General features: G+C 40.9%; 2 protein-coding genes across 7 annotated transcripts in view; both read left to right on the forward strand.

Moving 5' to 3' along the window:
• Window positions 1–18,028, forward strand: part of ttc6 (tetratricopeptide repeat domain 6) — an 84,481-nt gene that overhangs the window by 21,161 nt on the left and 45,292 nt on the right. For 4 of the 6 annotated variants that reach the window (XR_011980522.1, XM_072689396.1, XM_072689393.1 and 1 more), the window contains exons 19-30: window positions 10–167; window positions 415–534; window positions 655–828; window positions 1,875–2,015; window positions 2,145–2,258; window positions 2,390–2,509; window positions 2,971–3,044; window positions 5,008–5,218; window positions 7,608–7,760; window positions 8,913–9,086; window positions 9,212–9,437; window positions 11,687–11,840. Coding sequence is in view for 5 of the 6 variants with exons in the window: in XM_072689396.1 (XP_072545497.1) it covers window positions 10–167; window positions 415–534; window positions 655–828; window positions 1,875–2,015; window positions 2,145–2,258; window positions 2,390–2,509; window positions 2,971–3,044; window positions 5,008–5,218; window positions 7,608–7,760; window positions 8,913–9,086; window positions 9,212–9,437; window positions 11,687–11,840 (1,819 nt within the window). In the remaining variant the exon portion in view is untranslated. Of the gene's footprint in view, window positions 1–9; window positions 168–414; window positions 535–654; window positions 829–1,874; window positions 2,016–2,144; window positions 2,259–2,389; window positions 2,510–2,970; window positions 3,045–5,007; window positions 5,219–7,607; window positions 7,761–8,912; window positions 9,087–9,211; window positions 9,438–11,686; window positions 11,841–18,028 lie in introns of those variants that run through there. The other 2 variants (XM_072689395.1, XM_072689398.1) reach the window with 2 other exon arrangements.
• On the forward strand, window positions 15,113–18,024 carry sstr1a (somatostatin receptor 1a). The gene has a single exon (XM_072689414.1). It carries the CDS (start codon window positions 15,682–15,684, stop codon window positions 16,774–16,776), a length of 1,095 nt encoding a protein of 364 aa, XP_072545515.1. The 5' UTR covers window positions 15,113–15,681; the 3' UTR covers window positions 16,777–18,024.

Genomic DNA, 18,028 nt, shown 5'->3' on the forward strand with positions numbered 1-18,028 from the left:
TGCTTGTAGCTCTGGGCTTGTCTCTGGGCCAGCAGGCAGCTGTCCAGTCTTTCCTGCGGAACGATGCCAAAGCCATTGCCTGCCTGGTGTCAGCCGCCAACTCCCGCCCCTCTCCTCCCATCCTCATCCTGTTAGGAAAGACGCAGATGAAGGTGTGCAAGTTCATGGTGGGTTATACACTTGAGTAATCCATCCTGTTTTTTCCATCATGGATTCAGATCTGAGTCTTAAACGTAAATAGTGCACAACATATCAGCAGCTAAGATCCAGAGTTTATAGTTATAGCATATAGTACAGTGTATATTGTATAGTGTTCCTGCTTTTCCTGATTTCTTAATAACGTTTGTCACAAAGTACAACGCAGTGCCAAAAACAATATGCACAATACAATATCTAGTCCGGTTCTGTCTGTAGGAAGCAGTGGAGAGCTTTAAAAAAGCTATGTCCTTATTGAATCACGGAGAGACAAACCTCTGTAATGTGCCTGAGGCCTCAGAGCTCTACTACCTCACTGGCATGTGCTACATGGCTCAGGTACTGCTGATACAAGGAATATGCTCTCATGTGGACAGTACAACTCCTCCTACACTAATCCACATTTCATCGATAAACCACTATCACCATCATGTATAACATGACACTGCTTGATACCAGGGAGAAGACTCTTTCCTGCCTCAGGCTCTGGAAGCTTTCAGCAGTGCAACAAGAATAAACCCTGACTATGCCGAAGCTTACCACCAGAGAGGCCTGTGCCGCATACGCCTACAGCACTCCAAGAGTGTACAGGACTTCAACAGAGCGCTCTACATCAACCCTAACTTCTATCAGGTCATTTCAACTTGTAGCTAGCATGCTTTCTCATAACCTGTTAAAATCTGCTCAAGACAAAAATGCTGTTTTTGTTTTGTTAGCCTGAGACTAGCTCATTAAAACCCTGTTATTGTGCCTCAAAGTTAAAAGCATTGATTGAAGGACTCATGGAACAAAAGTGGAACTCTGTATGGGCTGGGTTAACAAGCAGAGTCTGGAGCTGTTGAGCATTGCTAGCTTTGACTAGGGCAAGCAGGGCTTTCCCTAGTGGTCTGGATCTTTTGTGGTCTGGGTAAATTTTGGGGTTGTACATTTAATGAGTGAAGACTGTTATGTAGTTTTGGCCTTTTTTGTTTTTGTTTCAGCAACACCACAATAAACACAGTCCACCATTCTAAAGCCCTTTAAGGGACAGATGTATGATTTGATTGAAACTGGTAGTGGCTGCATGACCTTCAAAACTTTAACATAGATGTCACAACTGTTGATGCCCACTGGGTTGTAGCTCAACAGAGGTCACATAGTGTGAGTGTACTCACACTGGGTCGTCTTCTATCCACTTCCCCTGAACTCTTCTTCAAAATTTGGGCACCTTACTAAACAGCAGTATAGGAATGTTGAGCATATATTATAGGCCCATGTAGTAACGCAAATTTTTTTTTCATTATCAGTATTTAGGATGCAAGCAGTTTTGTGCTAATACAACAAAACAAGCATAATTCAACTGGTGCTGTTATTATTGATTCTTTTTGGTGCCTATATAAATAAAAATGCAAGTAAATATAAATATATAGTCCTTTTCAAATGTTTGAACACTCTGGTTTAAAAGACATGTTTTGATTTGTCTAATTAAAAATAACTTCCTCTACAGGGGAAAAAAAACATTTCTAACACATTAAATGTGTCACAATAACATTATGCAGAAAATCAACAAAACATGTTTGACACGGGTGCCTACACTTTTGCAACATTTTTGTGTTTTGACAGGCTAACAGATGAAATGGTTATGGCATTTTATGAACACATTCTAATGTCAACTACACTATTTTGTATGGTATTATTAGGCATACCTAAGCCGAGCTGTCTTTTATGGAGCTAAAGGACGATATTCAAAAGCAGTTCTCAACTGTAATGAAGCCATCAAGATTCAGCCAAAGAGTGTCAGAGCCTACCTATACAGAGGAACTCTCAAATTCTATTTACAGGTAAATCTCATTTTAAAGCCCAAATATGTACTTACTGTAACTCCTGTATGTTTTGTCTTTTATCATTTAGTGTGGATATTTTAGAATGTGTTTGGAACGGTTTGGATTGTAAGGTGTGTTCTGTTTCAGGAGTATAAGAGAGCAGTGGAGGACTTGACAGTGGCCATCGAAATGGACAATTTCTGCTCTTTTGCGTACTACAACCGTGGTGTGTGTTACCAGGTGTTGCAGGAATATGAACTGGTGATGTTTTTTTTTTTCTCTTCCTCAACGTTCTTTCCAAAGCATCACACTTTCAGACACACATCCATCAATGTTACACTTAAGCCAATTTGTTTGTTCCTTTCTGATGTTAGTTCTTTTTGCTTTTTAAGGCTCTGAGAGACTACAGCACAGTCCTGCTTCTTCCTGAACAGAAAGAGATTGAACTTAAAGTGCTGATAAATCGTGCCCTTGTCTACAAGGAGCTTAATGGCCATTGCAATGCCCTTCAGGTAGACTGAACTGCAGTTAAGCTCTATTAATCACTTCAGACAATGCAGTGTTTGAAGTGCAAATGTACTTCTTCCTAGTGTTATTACTACCACTATTAGTAGGAGTCATCTTCTCCATAGTGTACTCCATCAGTATGATACAGTGCAGATGAACTGGCCTTTTTTCTGTGAAAGACATTTTTGTTTAAAGGTGAAAAAGTGAATGTCAGAATGTTTATTTGTCTCTGTATTTAGGCTCATTGTGACCGTGGCAGTTGTGCAAAAACATTGATAGTTACCAAAAAGATAAAGATAGAGTACTCCAGATGAAGCAAATATTCTAGCAAGCATCTGAATATTAAATATTTAAAATCATTTAAAATCATTTTTTAAGAATTAAGGATTATTCTAAAGCAGTGTAAACTCACTCTTTAACTAGAACACAATGAATAAAATAATAATGTGTCTGTGTTTTAATGGAGGACTTCAAAGCTGCTGCCTCAGAACAGCCCAAGGATGCATCTATCTACCATTCACTGGGACTCTATTTCCACAGGTCTGTTCTCTCTTAACTCCTCCATATTCTGTAAAATGGTTGAGGACTGTTTTATAAAATACTAGTTCATCTGCTGTTGCCAGTGACTGTTTGGCAGTGGTAATCACTGCAGATCAATCTGAAAGACTGTTAAAACAGTGGTGCTGTTCAGATCAAGATTAATGGCACCCTGAGGATTTCAGTTTTTCCCTTCTGTTTTAAACATTATTCAAATAGCCACTGCTTCACTGGCTGAACCAGCTGTGTTAGAGCAGGAAAAGACTGGAGTTAGCAAACACAGAGGTATGAGAGCACAACACAAACAGAAACACCTGGAGAGGATAACAAGAGGGCAGGGCTACAAGGCATACACAGGCTGGGCTAGGGCGGAGACAAGGAAGGAAACAAGAACACAAAACAGAGTCATGTGTTTAAGAGCCAAAAGATAAAACACAGATACAGAGACCATGAAAAGAGAAAAGGGCATAACAGAGACATACATTCCACTACTGTGCATCATATTTCATCTAGCCCAGGAACTGGCTACATTTGCCCTAGTATCCGTCCCAAGTGGCATTTGTACCATTGTATGATATATAGGGGATAGCATATAATGTATTTCATATTTCACCATTGGTTCCCCTGGGCATCATTTCTGTAACACCCCTCTTTGGCAAGTATCAAAGCTTGTAAATATTTGTATGCCAGCTAAAAGTTTCAGTGTCACCCATTCTTCCATGCTAAAGGCTTCTAGCATTTCTGTGAGACTTTATCCTGCTGGAGAAACTATTCTCTACTACCTAAATAACTACCTAACTACCTAAATAACTACCTTCTTATTGCCCTGTCCTGCTTTGTAGGCATTGATTATTATATTTTTTAGTGTCTAGGGTAACAGATTAATCAGATTAATTTTTGGGGGTGCCCAAACTTTTGCATGGTGCTCAAAATTTAATACAGATTTAGTGCAAAACAAAAAAACACTAATCTTTCTCAAAATAGTGAAAATAATATTTCATCTTTAGAGATCAGTTCATCTACTCACTTGACTATTTCCAGTAACAGACATTTTGACCAGGGGTGCCTCACGCCACTGTAGCCTAAGGGCTCTAATAATGCCTACAGATGCATTATGGGGCACTTGATTAATGCTCAGTGATGTTCTGTGTGAACAGGGCATCTTATTGTTCTAATATGAGTATAATCTGTTCTCAAAATGGGCCAAGCACAGCTTTCAGTATCTATTCAGCATCAACTGATCACTATTAATAAGACATAAGCATTCTAGCATAGATTTAGACCAGCTTTAATAAGCCTGCCATAAGAGTGACTAACAGCGTGGCTCTGCTCTCACAGCGAGCAGGGTGCATAATGGGGGGTATTTCTCAATAGCCTGGCACGAAGGAATTGTTTTGTCTGCCTGAATTCATTTTCAAGAACAAAAGAATGACCTCAAAACAGCAGGGGATCGGGGTAAAAATACCAGCATAATACTATGTGTCTGTGAGAACAGCACAGATGTTTAAAGGAATGGCACTGGGCAAGGTCACAGGAATACGTTTAAAAATACTTGACTATTTCATTGTTTTGGGGCTGCAAGTAGTTGTGTTTAAAAGCAGTGTGTGGAATTATATATCTATGTAGTATAAGTGCATTATCAGACTGTAATCTCTTGCTATTCCTTGGCAAAGGGAGGCTAATGATCTGATGATTAGAGTTAATAAGAGCACAGCACTGTGTTGTGTTTTATTATGTATGTTCTGGCATCCAGTATCTTAAGTGGAGTTTTAGTGGCTTTGGGACTCCATGGTAGCAGTAGGCTATTAATGATAACAATAACCACATAATTGCAAGTATTATTTTCAGACATAATTATAAGTCCTAATAACTGCTTACTGTTAGATTGAATAACTCATTGTGCTTTTGTAGGCATACGGGTACATGGTGCACAGTATACTGAAATAGTGTGTTGTATATTCTGAAGGTTAGGACAACTGCAGGAGGCAGTGGAGGCTTACAGTGAAGCTTTGAGACTCAGCCCTTTTCTCCTCGATGCATACGTTGGACGTGGCAACGTCTTTATGGACTATGGCCACAGCCAGGGCAGCAAACAGGCCCAAAGGGACTTCCTCTCTGCCCTGCATCTCAACCCTCAGTGCTCCAGTGCCCGCATCGCCCTGGCCTACAACTTCCAGGTGCTACTGATACACTCTCATAAGAATGCAGATTATGTGTGTGCGAGAACTTGCCAAGCATCAGTATTGCAGTCAGGGAACCTGCAGTATCATGAAATCAACATTTAATGTCCTAGCTCAAGGCAAGTGGACATGGCCCTGCCACGTTATCTCAGCTTTCCAAAATGAAAGTGCCTTGTTCTGTCGCTCACAAAAGCTAACCATGTGACGACAGCCTTATCACATTTATTGCAGCTTAATATATGCCTTGGGCAGCCGTTCCATCTGCGAGAAACATGTCTCTGGTGGGAAGATAGCCAGAATACAACTAATTCAGTTTGCTGGTGCATACAAGAATGTGTCCCTTCAGAATGAATTACCTTGCACACAGCCTATTACATTGTTGAACTGCACTGACTATTCCTTTACAGTTGTCATTAAACAGATCTAATGAGCTTCTGTTGCTTCAGTATTTTAGAATGTCACATTTCACGCCTCTATTCATGTAAGTGATATGACACAATAATTGTTGGGCTTTGTCTGAGACAATAGATAATGATGGATGATGGAGGCATGTAACTTGTTCTATAGACGTGACAAACTGTAGGCATGTCATGTTGAGTAATTGGAACTAAAGACATATGTTCTGTGTGATATTTTGGTCTCCATGCAGTCTGAGCTAGTTGCTAGGATCTGTGTTGCTGGATATTAAAGGCCTGATGACAGCCTTCTATTAAGCATTAAAATAAAACTGCAGTAAAGTGTGGGTGTTACAAGGAAATATGCTTTCATGAGCATGACTTATTATACTTGCGGATATTATTTACACCATGGCTTGTATTATAGTGTTTATAAAGCAGTGTTCATTTTAAGAACTGTTTTTAAATAAAGTAAACTCTTTGTAGGGTTTACGATTTCTGCAGGCAAACGTAGATGAAGAAAGTGAGGCATCATTAGTCAAACTGCCATGGCTTCAAGATGTACCCCTCAGAATCAATATATTTAATATCCCTTCTATTAAACTTGATATTGTGAATTGTGAACACTGTGAAGTTCAACAGGAGGTGTGTTAAAATGTCTTCATATACCTCATCATCACTCATATCGCATAGTCCTGTGCTGTTTCTGGAAGGTCAGCCTTTTAAAACAGTGATAAAGACTCTTGCTGTCATAATTATAACTTTGAAATTGGTGGTAAAGCTACTATATCAAAGCAGTTTTATATGTTTGTGTGTAGAAGTCAGAGTTATTCATTTATTTATTATTTAGTAATTCAAGACAATATGATAATTAAGTTATAGGTTTTAGATTAGACATAGGATATCCCACTTGCACAAAGAGAGAGAAATATGAAAATAAGTGAAAAAGCAGGAGTTCTTAAACTTAAAGTTCAAAAAAGGGATTCAGAGATAAAGAGGAAATTAGACTCACAACCACAGTACTCTAACATCAGATAAACAGCACTTAAAGCTTTCATCTTTAAAAGAGGGGAGAAAATTGTTTACAATTTGGAAAAAAAAATCCATAAATGTTTGTCAATATTTTCACAAAATAAATGTGTATATGAGAGAGTGTGGAGGTGATCAAGAAGCTCTTATGGAGAAAAGGTAACCAAAGTCAACAAATCCAATAAAGAAGCTGCTGTTGTTCTTAAAACAATGAACTGACCACCCAGAGTTTAGACCTCAATGTTGTTGAATACAGTTGGAATCACTTGAAGGTGAAAACTGAACGTTGGAGTTGTCCTGGTACTGGGGGGGGGGGGGGGGGGGGAAATAGTGGCCTCACGATTAGAGAAGCAGGCTTGGGATCTACCTCCTGGAACAGCTGCCCTCTCCTCCCTCAATGTCAGTGGCTGCATTTCACACTATGTCCATATTCCGTTTCTATTGATGTTGATTCTGTAGTGCAGATTTCTGTTTTCATGCGAGTCTGCCCACAGCAAAGAGGACTGGACGTCTTTTCTTCCTTTAATTAATATATGAATTTCAGTCCTGTTGAATAGTGCAGTCGGTGAAAAGACTTCTGCTAGGTGTCAGGGACAGAGGGCTAAAGTAATCTGAGCTCAGTCAAATATAAAGCAAGTACAAAACCTTCTGCTCATCAATGAGTTTGACTTATTTGTTATCTGCTTTAAACCACTTAAACACGTATGACCGTGTTCACTTCCCCCAATGCCCAGCTGACACTGGTAAACACAAATTGGCTTCTGAATGTTACCCAAAGAGCGGTCACAACAAAAGACTCAGCACCCAAACAGGCAGATATTTGTGTGGCCTTTTCACTGAATTAATCCTTGTGCTCATTATCTGTCTTTCCTATCGACACGGCAGTTGTATCTCTGCCTGTTGCCCCTCATGCTGTGATTGATTTTAACTGAGCTTTGCTGATATCCCTTCTCTTGCTCCAGGTTTTTGGAAGCTTCCAGAGAGCCTGGAATCAGTTCACAGTGGCTGTGGAGGTTAATCCGAAGTGCTGGGCTGCCTTTGAGGGAAGAGCTATTGTCAGTCTGCAGATGGGGAACACATTCGCAGCCTTCCAGGACATAAACAATGCTCTGAAGGTATCTGTGCCAGCAGTGTTTGGTCTTATTTTAATATAGAAAAGTGTGTATATATAGAACTGTTGCTGAGGCGTAAATCTTTTCATGGTTGATGTTACATTGAATCATGAGCTGTTCAGAAATACTACAAAAACCAAGCAACTGAGTCACTCATCTTTCAATATAATGTGCAATGTTTTATATTAAATACACATATGTCCTTTGAGACACCCCTTCTAATGGACATATTCAGCTACTTCACATTGAACTCATGCTGACACTGATGTGCAAATGCACACACACAGCTTGTCTAGATCCTGTAGAGAAGTACTGCCAAAAGAATAGGACTCTCTGGAGCAGATTAACACGCACCTATTGACACCATGCCTAACTCCAGGCGTGAGCTAGGAAAGTATAAAGTCCCCTATCATTGAGCTGTGGAGCAGTGGAACTGTGTTTTCTGGAATGATGGTTGGGGAGTTGGGATGGAATGGGGTGGTGATCATCCAATATCCATGACCTCACTAATGCTCTTGTCACTGAATGCAATCAAATCCTCGCAGCAATACTACAAAATCAAGTGAAAGCCAGCAATGATAAGTCGATAATACTTTTTGAATCACCTCCTTCACCAAGTGGTTTTAAGGTAGCCAACAAAAGCATATTTAGCATGTTGTTTATGTTGCATAACATTGAATAATGGTGTATTATGTTGTTTACAATTTAATGAATGGACCAACCGAATGTTTTGAAAGTACATGTTTTTGGACAGGGACAATATTCAGTAAAATGAATTATTGCAGGCCTATTAGAAAAGCAGCAGGTTGCTTCTTATTAAGCCTTTTGATCCCTGTCCCAGCTGATATACACACTGTTAGAAGAAATGTGGAAAATAGTTAAAATAGTTAGGAATCCCCCTCTTTGAGTATCCAAATTTTTAAACTGGTGGTGTTTGTAGGTTAGGAGAATATAGTATTCAAATTTCTGGGCTCAGAGTGGCTCAGCAGACTAAGACGCTGATGCTATGACCTGAGGCTTGCCAGTTCAAATCCCGGCTCATGCTGCTTCACCATCAGCAGCCAGAGCCCAAGAGAGCACATTTGACCAGAAATGTATCAAATATATGAATATCCAAATGCAAGTTTTTAAAATGTATTTGTACCTTTTCTGCAGTGCAGTCCTCACTCAGACCAGCTTCTCACAAACCGAGGCGTGATAAACCAGTTCATGGGAGACAAAGCCAGCGCCATGAGTGATTATCAAAGGGCCATTTCCCTCAACCCCACATGTGCTCTTGCTTTCTTCAATGCTGCCAACCTCTTTTTCTACAACAGACAGTTTGAGCAGGTAAAACTGGGGACAGCTGCTATTTTCTTGTCATGTTGAGGAGGGTTGAGAGAGGAAGCACCTACACCAATATTAATCACTGTGACACTCTCCTCTTGTTATATGGTTGAATGAATTTGGCTCAGGCGTGTGAATACTACAGCCGGGCCTTTGAGCTGGACCCTAGTGATGAGTCGGCTGTCCTGAACCGAGCCATCAGCCTAGCTCTGCTGCGGAACATTCCAGAGTCCTTGCAGGACTTCAGTGAAGCTCTCCGACTCAGCCCTCACTCAGCTCATGTCTACTTCAACAGAGCCAACCTGTACCTCTCTCTCAGAAAGTACAAAGCAGCAGAGAGGGACTTTACACAAGGTAGGCAACTACAGAATGAATGTCATTTAATATGACCTGCTGATGTGAGTATTTTTTGGCATTTGTGATGTGGTAAATATATAACACCATGATTCTTAAAGATTTTTTAATGAGGTTTTAGTAAAATGGCATAGATAGAACTTTTTTTAACCATTTAAGCTAAATTTGCAACTGTTACTCAAAATATCTGCTTCACCATTTAGCATTTGTTTTAGGTAAGTCATACTATGTGCTAAACCACTCCAAATGTGTCTGCATAAAACAAGTTGTATGTCCTGGAAGTGCTTTGAGCAGATTAAAAGTGCATTTACGGAGGTGAGATTGGTGAAAGTCTAAGCCCAGTGATTGTTAGCAACATTATCTACTACCTTGTACACTAAAGAAACACATCAGGTGTTAAACATGTCTAGGCTGATTGAATGCTTCTGGGGTAAGTGGTCAAAAATGTTACTTAGATTTTTTGGCCAACTGTTCCTTTAAAGACATGTGATAAGCAATCCTGGTGGTAAAGAAAACTACTGAGAGGTCACTCTCACTTTTCTTCTTAAGTTTAGGTCAGTGCATTGGGAGTGACACCCTATTCTTATTGGAACTTTGCTCATTTAGATTAATATAGATTTGATAAAAATCACGGTTGGGTTGAGAATGAACCAAATTACAAAAAGTAATACCGCAGCATGCAGCTATATCTGATAACCTTGTGTTGTGCAATATAGGTCAGGCAAGACGTAAACAGCTTGCACAGCTTAAATTCCATGTAATTCCCATGGGTGCAGTTTAAAGGGTATGCTACCATGCAGGAATAAATAGGAATGCACAGCTTAGGAAGCATAACATTCTAGTACCACTGTGAAAAACATTACAGTACAGTAAAATTTTTGTTCAGTTTAGCATTCACTTAACTTTTAGAGGATAAAGAAATCAAATGATTGAAAAATAACACAAAATAATGTAATGAGCAAAACAATACACTTGTTATCCCTAAATCATGTAAATCCTGTAAGTCTTATTTATGATCCATGCAGTTGTCACTATAATATGCAAAAAAAGAGGCAGTAACGTTTGAGACAGTAAATGAGCCATTGTTCTTACCTCTTACATCTATTAAATCAGATTGGATGACGCCAATGAGGACGTTTTCCCCTTAATGTCACAGATATTATACCTCATTTAGTTCTGTTAATTATTTGTGGCATGATGGCCTTTCCTTGACTAAACAAGAACAGTACATCATTTGAGGTGTCTGTCAGATTGATAAACAGAGCGATGCTGAAGACATGACACAGCTGTCTTCCCTTGTCTGCTCATTCTGTATCAGTCACCTTCGTGCACTTATTATTGCAGAGACGGCTTTACAGCTTGCTTTTTTTGGCTCAGTGAAGCATCATGGATCTGAAGCTGGTCTGTACACCCCGAACCCTAAAAGAAAACAAAAGAAAACAAAAAAAAAATACACTGGTTACAGCTCATGTAACCAAGACACTCCTTTTTTCTTTTGTGTAAAACAAGAGGCAGATGGTTACTATGGTTACAATGTAAACCCAGTGCTGGTTTTCCACAGCATCTGCTCTAATAGCACAGGCACCTAAAATTGGGAAGTTGACATCGGAATTAAATGGCTGTGTTTTACATTTCTGTATGAAGACTTTTTTATTATTAGGATCAGTGATTCTGCACTGCTTGAGGATGAAACAGGAGGAATAGCTGTGAACAGGTGGCGTTGTAAAAGTCAGCTCTTCATGAATTGAATTATCACTCTCCATTTGAATGTTTGCAAATGTGTTTTAGTAGACCATAGGTATACAAGTGTATATATGTGACCGTGCAGTGTTCACATGTACAAACACTATCTGTCAAATCAAGTCAGTTCTATGTAGATAGAGACAAGTACTTTTGTAGTACGGCTTCACAGGAACCATCATTTGTAAATGTGCTGACTGAGTGATGGTAATTTATGGAAATGTACGAAGCAAATGGCTTTAAAATGGTCCCTCTTGTCCCTCCCTTTGAGTTGAAAAGCACAATGTTCTCCGCTACCCTACCGTCACTCTGTATTTAGGAAATTACACAGGAGATTTTGTTTTTAATAGCGGTTATGTGATGCAGGCCACTCTCTTTCATGATGGTCTGTGCAGAGAATAGTGAGACGGAATGGAAGTGAATAGGAGTATTGTGTTGGTGATACTAATTAAAGCCCAGTGACATTTCATGCAAATAATACTCTGCATCTATGTGTGTATGTGTTGTAGCTCTCCAGCTTCAGCCTGATGATGCTTTGCTGTATAAGCTCAGGGCAGATGTGCGTGGTCATCTAGGGCTGACTGAGGAGGCAGTCAAGGACTATAGAACTGCAGTGGAGCTCCAGGATGATATACAGCATTCTCACCCAGATCTCTTTAGCAGGTGATTACAGCCCCTCTGCTGAAGGCACTCACAGTTTGCTTTTTAGTGTGCTAGTTTTGGGGTTTAGACTTCAGATTTGAGTACATACTTAATTTCTTATAGTCGTACAGCTTGGTAACGACCGAGAACCAATATGTTTGTGATTAAAGCTTGTGTACTGTAACAGTTGTGTACCTATGCTATACATAGAAGCATTTGAATGTATTTTATTGGCATATTCTAACACTGTTCATTGCAATTGCTTGAGTCTGGTCTATACTGTATGAGTTTTTTCTTTGTCAGCAGAAGCTTTCCTGTTTTTAAAACATTCATTGTCATGAATACAACATTAACATACAGTACAGATTTAAAAATAAAGGTGCCAGTAGGGTTTTTGTGGTGTCTGCTGTACTTTTGAACAAACTTCAGTCACCCACTTTTGACAAGTTTGGGTGGATTTATTGTTCCAAAAACAAATATTTGTCAGTTAATGCCTATAGATTCCTATAAAAATGAATTGTAGTAAATGTGTGAGGTTATGTAAAGTGGAGGAGATGGATTGAAGTAAAGCTACTGTTACTATTATTATTAGCCACTCCACCACTGTTTCTTAGACATTTTACAACATGTGTCAGTTCGGTAGATTTACTAATAGAGACCTAACCTTCTGTATGTCATTCATAACATGTTGTAGAAATAAGCAGAAACACTAAGCTTAGCTACCATCAAAATATTAAATCTAACTGAGAAACAAAATACATTTATATTGAAACTTTAAGATAAATATTGTTGCTTAAACAGCTACCACAGTTTTTGTTACGATGCCATGGAAGAGCCACTTTTAATTTCCTGAGGAACCTTTCAGTAGACTTAAAGCAATACTCCAGCATTTCTCAACTTACTGTCTATTTGCAACACTAATGTTTGTGGATACCCCTTCTAATAAATGCACTCAGCTACTAAGTTGCCCCCATTGCTAACACTCACAATCAAACAACAATGCTCCAAAATCTAGTAGAAAGCAGGATAAACTCTTTTTAATACACTTGATTTCAGAAGAAACAATGAATGACCGGGTGTCCCAATACTTTTGCACCTTTTACATCTGAGTTAACACATATGGCAATTTAGATGTTTTTCCTTGTATTTGAAAAAAAACTGTACAATCCATTCTCTTACAACTATTACTTCGTATCAGTAAAGGTAACATCCTAACTAGACTTTCTTGTCAAGACAGCTTTGAAGGTTACAGGGGACAAAGAAAAGCACATTCAACTTGTCTATAAATGGTCTATACTCAGAGGAGCACAGAACATTTATGGCTCACCCATGCAATGTGCTTTACTCTGAGTATCAGCTCCTTTAGTAGAAGGTATGTAGTGCCACTGTGCAAACTTACAGGAACGTGTTTGTGCCAGCTTCAGGTGCTGTGCAATACTGTCTGTAATGTGCAGCACTGGGGGAATGTGCAATACGCTGGCTGATGTAGGTCAAGTTGATAAGCTGTCTGTGTATGTGTTTATGAATATGTTGTCTGTACTGTGTGTGCTGTGTCTGTACATTCACTGTACTGAGTACAAGAAATGTTCCCTGAGAGGACAATGAAGTATGTCATAGCTTATCTTATCAAAAACACCTGTTTAATAGAAGCCAGTGAGCAGTGTGTTGTCCTGTGTTCATTTCTAAGCACAGGGAAAGTGTAATTTATGGTCCATGGCCATATGCTACAGTGTCCTCTTATAGATAGGGATTAGGCTGAAAAATGAAGTGCTCATTAACAAAGGTTGTTTAGGAAACCAAAACGCCTCTTTCCATGCAATCATTACAAAACAAACTATAAAATATACATTTTAAGCGTGTACTCTAATATGATATTGAATTCAATCAGTGTCTAAAATATTGCAGACATAAAAGTGAAAGTGCATAATGCAGGAGAAGCAGCTTAACACCTGCCCTGGCTCTCCTCCACCTTTCAGAGAGACAGACTAAGAGTGTCAGAGAGAGTGAGTGAGAGAGAGAGAGAGAGAGTGAGTGAGTGAGAGAATATGAAAAAGAGTGTTAACACAACCATCTGCTCCTCTTACACACAAAGCTGTGATGGCTGTGCTGAACGCACTTCAAGGGCAACTTGAGCTCCTCTCTGAATTAAAACAAAAAGTGGTATTTTTAGGCTTCTGACCAGCTCACTTCAGGACCTTATTCCCTTTCCCTCCAAAGACATATTTTACCATTCAAAATGGAGCGTCATTTTAGCAAGACCACATAAAATGCCTTTAAACAAGTTGTCTTCAAGGTTATTTAGTAAATATGTTTTATATACAACCATGACAACTCAAAGAGACAAATAAATCTAAAACAAAAAGTCTAAAGGGTTCTTTACTTGGTTAGATATAGAGCATCATGCCTCATTGTTCTTAAACCTTTTAAACCCTAGACTGATTATTCAGTAACTACTGATTTTTTAATAACAACTTATTGTTCAGTAACTAATAATTATTCAGAAACTACTAATTATTCGGTAGCCTCTAATTCATAAGCCTCTGAATATTCAGTAGCCTCTGGTTATGCAATAACTACAAATGATTCAGTTATTCAGTAATTTTGGAATATTTAGTACATACTGATTACTCAGTAATCACTCATAATGTAGTAACTACTGATGATTCAATAACTGCTAGTAATTCAATAACTACTGATTTTTCAGTGTTTACACCACTAACAGGTCTTGAGGTCAAATAATCCTTTAAAGGTGATTCTGCTACATAGAAGTTGTTTAGAGCAGGGCTGCTCAGTCCTGGTCCTGGAGATCTACCGCCCTGCAGAGTTCAGCTCCACTCCGAATCTAACACACTGATCCGGATAGTGAAGGCCTTCAGGAGCAACTGAACAATATAGTCAGCTGTGTTGGATCTGAACTCTTCAGGGTGGTAGATCTCCAGGACCAGGATTGAGCAGCCCTGGTTTAGAGTGCACAATGACCACAGTGCAAACTAGCTCTTATTCATGCGGTATGGACGTGTGTAACAGGTGTTTGGACCTGCTGGTGGGTCCTGGCATTTTTCCAAATGACTCATAGGAAGAATTACTAATACTTTTCTGGTTGAGAGCCCATTTTAACCTGTTAGAACAGTCTGAGGGCCTTTTCTGAACTTCGGAGTGGCAGTGAAACTCCGTTTCTTGGTGTGATTTGATATCCACTCCATCACTAGATGGTGCCAGAAATGTGCATGTTTTTTAAACTTCAGTTTCAGTGTCAAAACCATCCATGCTTGCTAAAGCTTCAGCACGGACCATGCAAGGCATCCAACATCAACTCGCGGTCATGGATCGACCCGCACTGCATTTTGATATTGAGAAAAGCATCATGGCGCTGAGCAATATAGGACTTGATTGTAATTAACTGTGGGGATTAAAGCGAGCCTGATGTTTTTGGACAGACAAATCAGAAGTTTCCAGGTTCACAGTTTAGGACCTACGCTTTGAACACGTGAGGAAAAGGTAGGCGTGTGTCACCGCTGGAGATGCTCCTATAAGGCAGCAGGTGAGGCGCGTTAATTGCTGTGACATTCTCATATAGAGAAGAGCAAAGTTGTCACGGCGTGACGCGAGAAACAGCGCTTCTTCTGGAGAGAGCCGCTGTCTTAAGTCTCAGAGCCACGTCACTTTGCAGCGTCTGACGTCGCGTCTCTAAATTTAAAGCGAGGGGATCTTTAGTGGAGTAACTCTCCATGGTGCTGAAGCGCTTCCCACGCTGCGGAGCGAGCGAGCCGAGAAAGCAGAGGAGGATGCGCCTGGCGGACTCCAGAGCAGCCCGAACGGAGATCATCCGAGGTCACTTCTGCGCCGCTTGACCCCTGTCAGCATGCTGCCCAACGGCTCGTACCGGAGCCTGGAGGACGGCGCGTTCTTCAACACGTCCGGCAACGAAACGCACGGCGAGTCTCACGGCAGCGCGATCCTCATCTCCTTCGTCTACTCGGTGGTGTGTCTAGTGGGGCTCTGCGGCAACTCCATGGTCATCTACGTGATCCTCAGGTACGCCAAAATGAAAACCGCCACCAACATCTACATTCTGAACTTGGCGATCGCGGACGAGCTGCTGATGCTCAGCGTGCCTTTCCTGGTGACCTCTTCGCTGCTTCACCACTGGCCGTTCGGCTCCTTCCTGTGCCGCCTGGTCCTGAGCGTCGATGCCATCAACATGTTCACCAGCATCTACTGCCTGACCGTGCTGAGCATCGACCGCTACATCGCCGTGGTGCACCCGATCAAAGCCGCCCGCTACCGAAGACCCACCATAGCCAAGATGGTCAACTTTGGCGTGTGGATGTTCTCCATCCTGGTCATCCTGCCCATCATCATTTTTTCCACCTCCACCCCCAACTCGGATGGCTCGGTGGCCTGCAACATGCAGATGCCCGAGCCGCAGCGCCGGTGGATGGCCGTGTTCGTCGTTTACGCGTTCCTCATGGGCTTTCTGTTCCCGGTCATTGCCATATGCATGTGCTACATCCTCATCATAGCCAAGCTGCGGGTGGTGGCGCTGAAGGCGGGCTGGCAGCAGCGCAAAAAGTCCGAGCGGAAGATCACCCTCATGGTCATGATGGTGGTGACCGTGTTCGTGATCTGCTGGATGCCTTTCCACATCGTGCAGCTCGTCAACGTGTTCGTGGAGCAGCACAACGCCACCCTGAGCCAGCTGGCCGTGGTCCTGGGCTACGCCAACAGCTGCGCCAACCCCATCCTGTACGGATTCCTGTCGGACAACTTCAAGCGCTCCTTTCAAAGAATCCTGTGCCTGCGGTGGATGGACAGCGCGGCCGAGGAGCCCATCGACTACTACGCAACTGCGCTGAAAAGTCGGGGATACAGCGTGGACGAGTTTCAGCCGGACAATATGGAGTCGGACAGCGCGTACAGGAACGGGACCTGCACCTCAAGAACTACCACGCTGTAGCGCGCGGCACGAGCCTGTGGACTTGAACAAAGGACGATTTCACAAGTGTATTTATTTTATTTTATTATTGGTGTACGAGTGTGTGTGTGTGTGTGTGTGTGTGTGTGTGCGGGAGAGAGAGAGAGGAAGAGATTGGGGCGGTTGGGCTCGTGTGTGTAGGCGATTTCTACTGACGTCGTTAAAGTAGTTGTATGACATGATGACAACAGTTATGTGACGCCCGTCTTAAAAAAGTGCTGCCCACTCTAGATTTTATATGAAAGAGTTGTAGTAAACACCTCGTTAGACAGTCACACCGCTGAGAGTGTGTTTGTATGGGAGTTGAGATGAGAATGCCTGGCCTAGATTTTCAGTAATTCGCTTCATTCTGTGTGGGAACAGTTATGAGATTTCTGTGACACTGAAGCAGATATTTATAGAAGGAATGGGGTGGTACCTTCAACTATACATCTTCAGTAGCCTACCATTAGTTAGGGAGCATATCGCTGTTGTCCAATGAAAAACGTGTATCTCCTTTTTTGTCCATTTTTACTTTTCTTCGTGGTTTAAACCCTGTAGCTGCTTCTGTACACTATGTAAATGATTCTGGATGAATAGACCAATAGAAATCCTCAAAATCTCCTGTAAAGTAACCATTTTGGAGATACATGTTTTTCATTGGACAGCAATGATATTTATATTTTGTTCTGTTTTCTCTGATAGCCTAGGTTGCTATTACTGAATAACAGCCATTGATTAACATTTTCTCGAACTAGGGCTGGGTGATATGATAAACATCACAGTATTTAAAGACATTTTCTCGATCCCAGATATTTATCACGCTACATGTGTTTGCAAACAGATTGCATCAGTAGCAACAGACTCTTAAAAACTACTATTCAAATACTGTCCTATACTGAGTACGGTCATTCTAATTTGCTGCACTTCATCCAGTTAAAGCAGACTAACTGCACTGTAATAGAACATAACGAAATTGATCACAATAAAATATCGTCATATTGTCCACCCCTATCTCTAACCCATTGCTGCTAAAATATGAAAAATAAAGAGGCTAATATTCCATCTGGAGGGCATGGAGATCTTCCTCACTCTACATATTTAGTATTCTACATGATCTGAGAGAGTGCAGGCAAACTAATGAAGAAGTGAGACTGGTGTGCTGTAGCCTGTGAACTGTGATGTTCTGTTTAGTGCTGTGGTGTTACTTTTCTCGCCTACTGTGCATTAAAGGATACGCAAGCAGGAAAACGAC

Source organism: Salminus brasiliensis, chromosome 10 (assembly GCF_030463535.1).
Source record: "Salminus brasiliensis chromosome 10, fSalBra1.hap2, whole genome shotgun sequence".
Classification (NCBI taxonomy): Eukaryota; Metazoa; Chordata; class Actinopteri; order Characiformes; family Bryconidae; genus Salminus; species Salminus brasiliensis.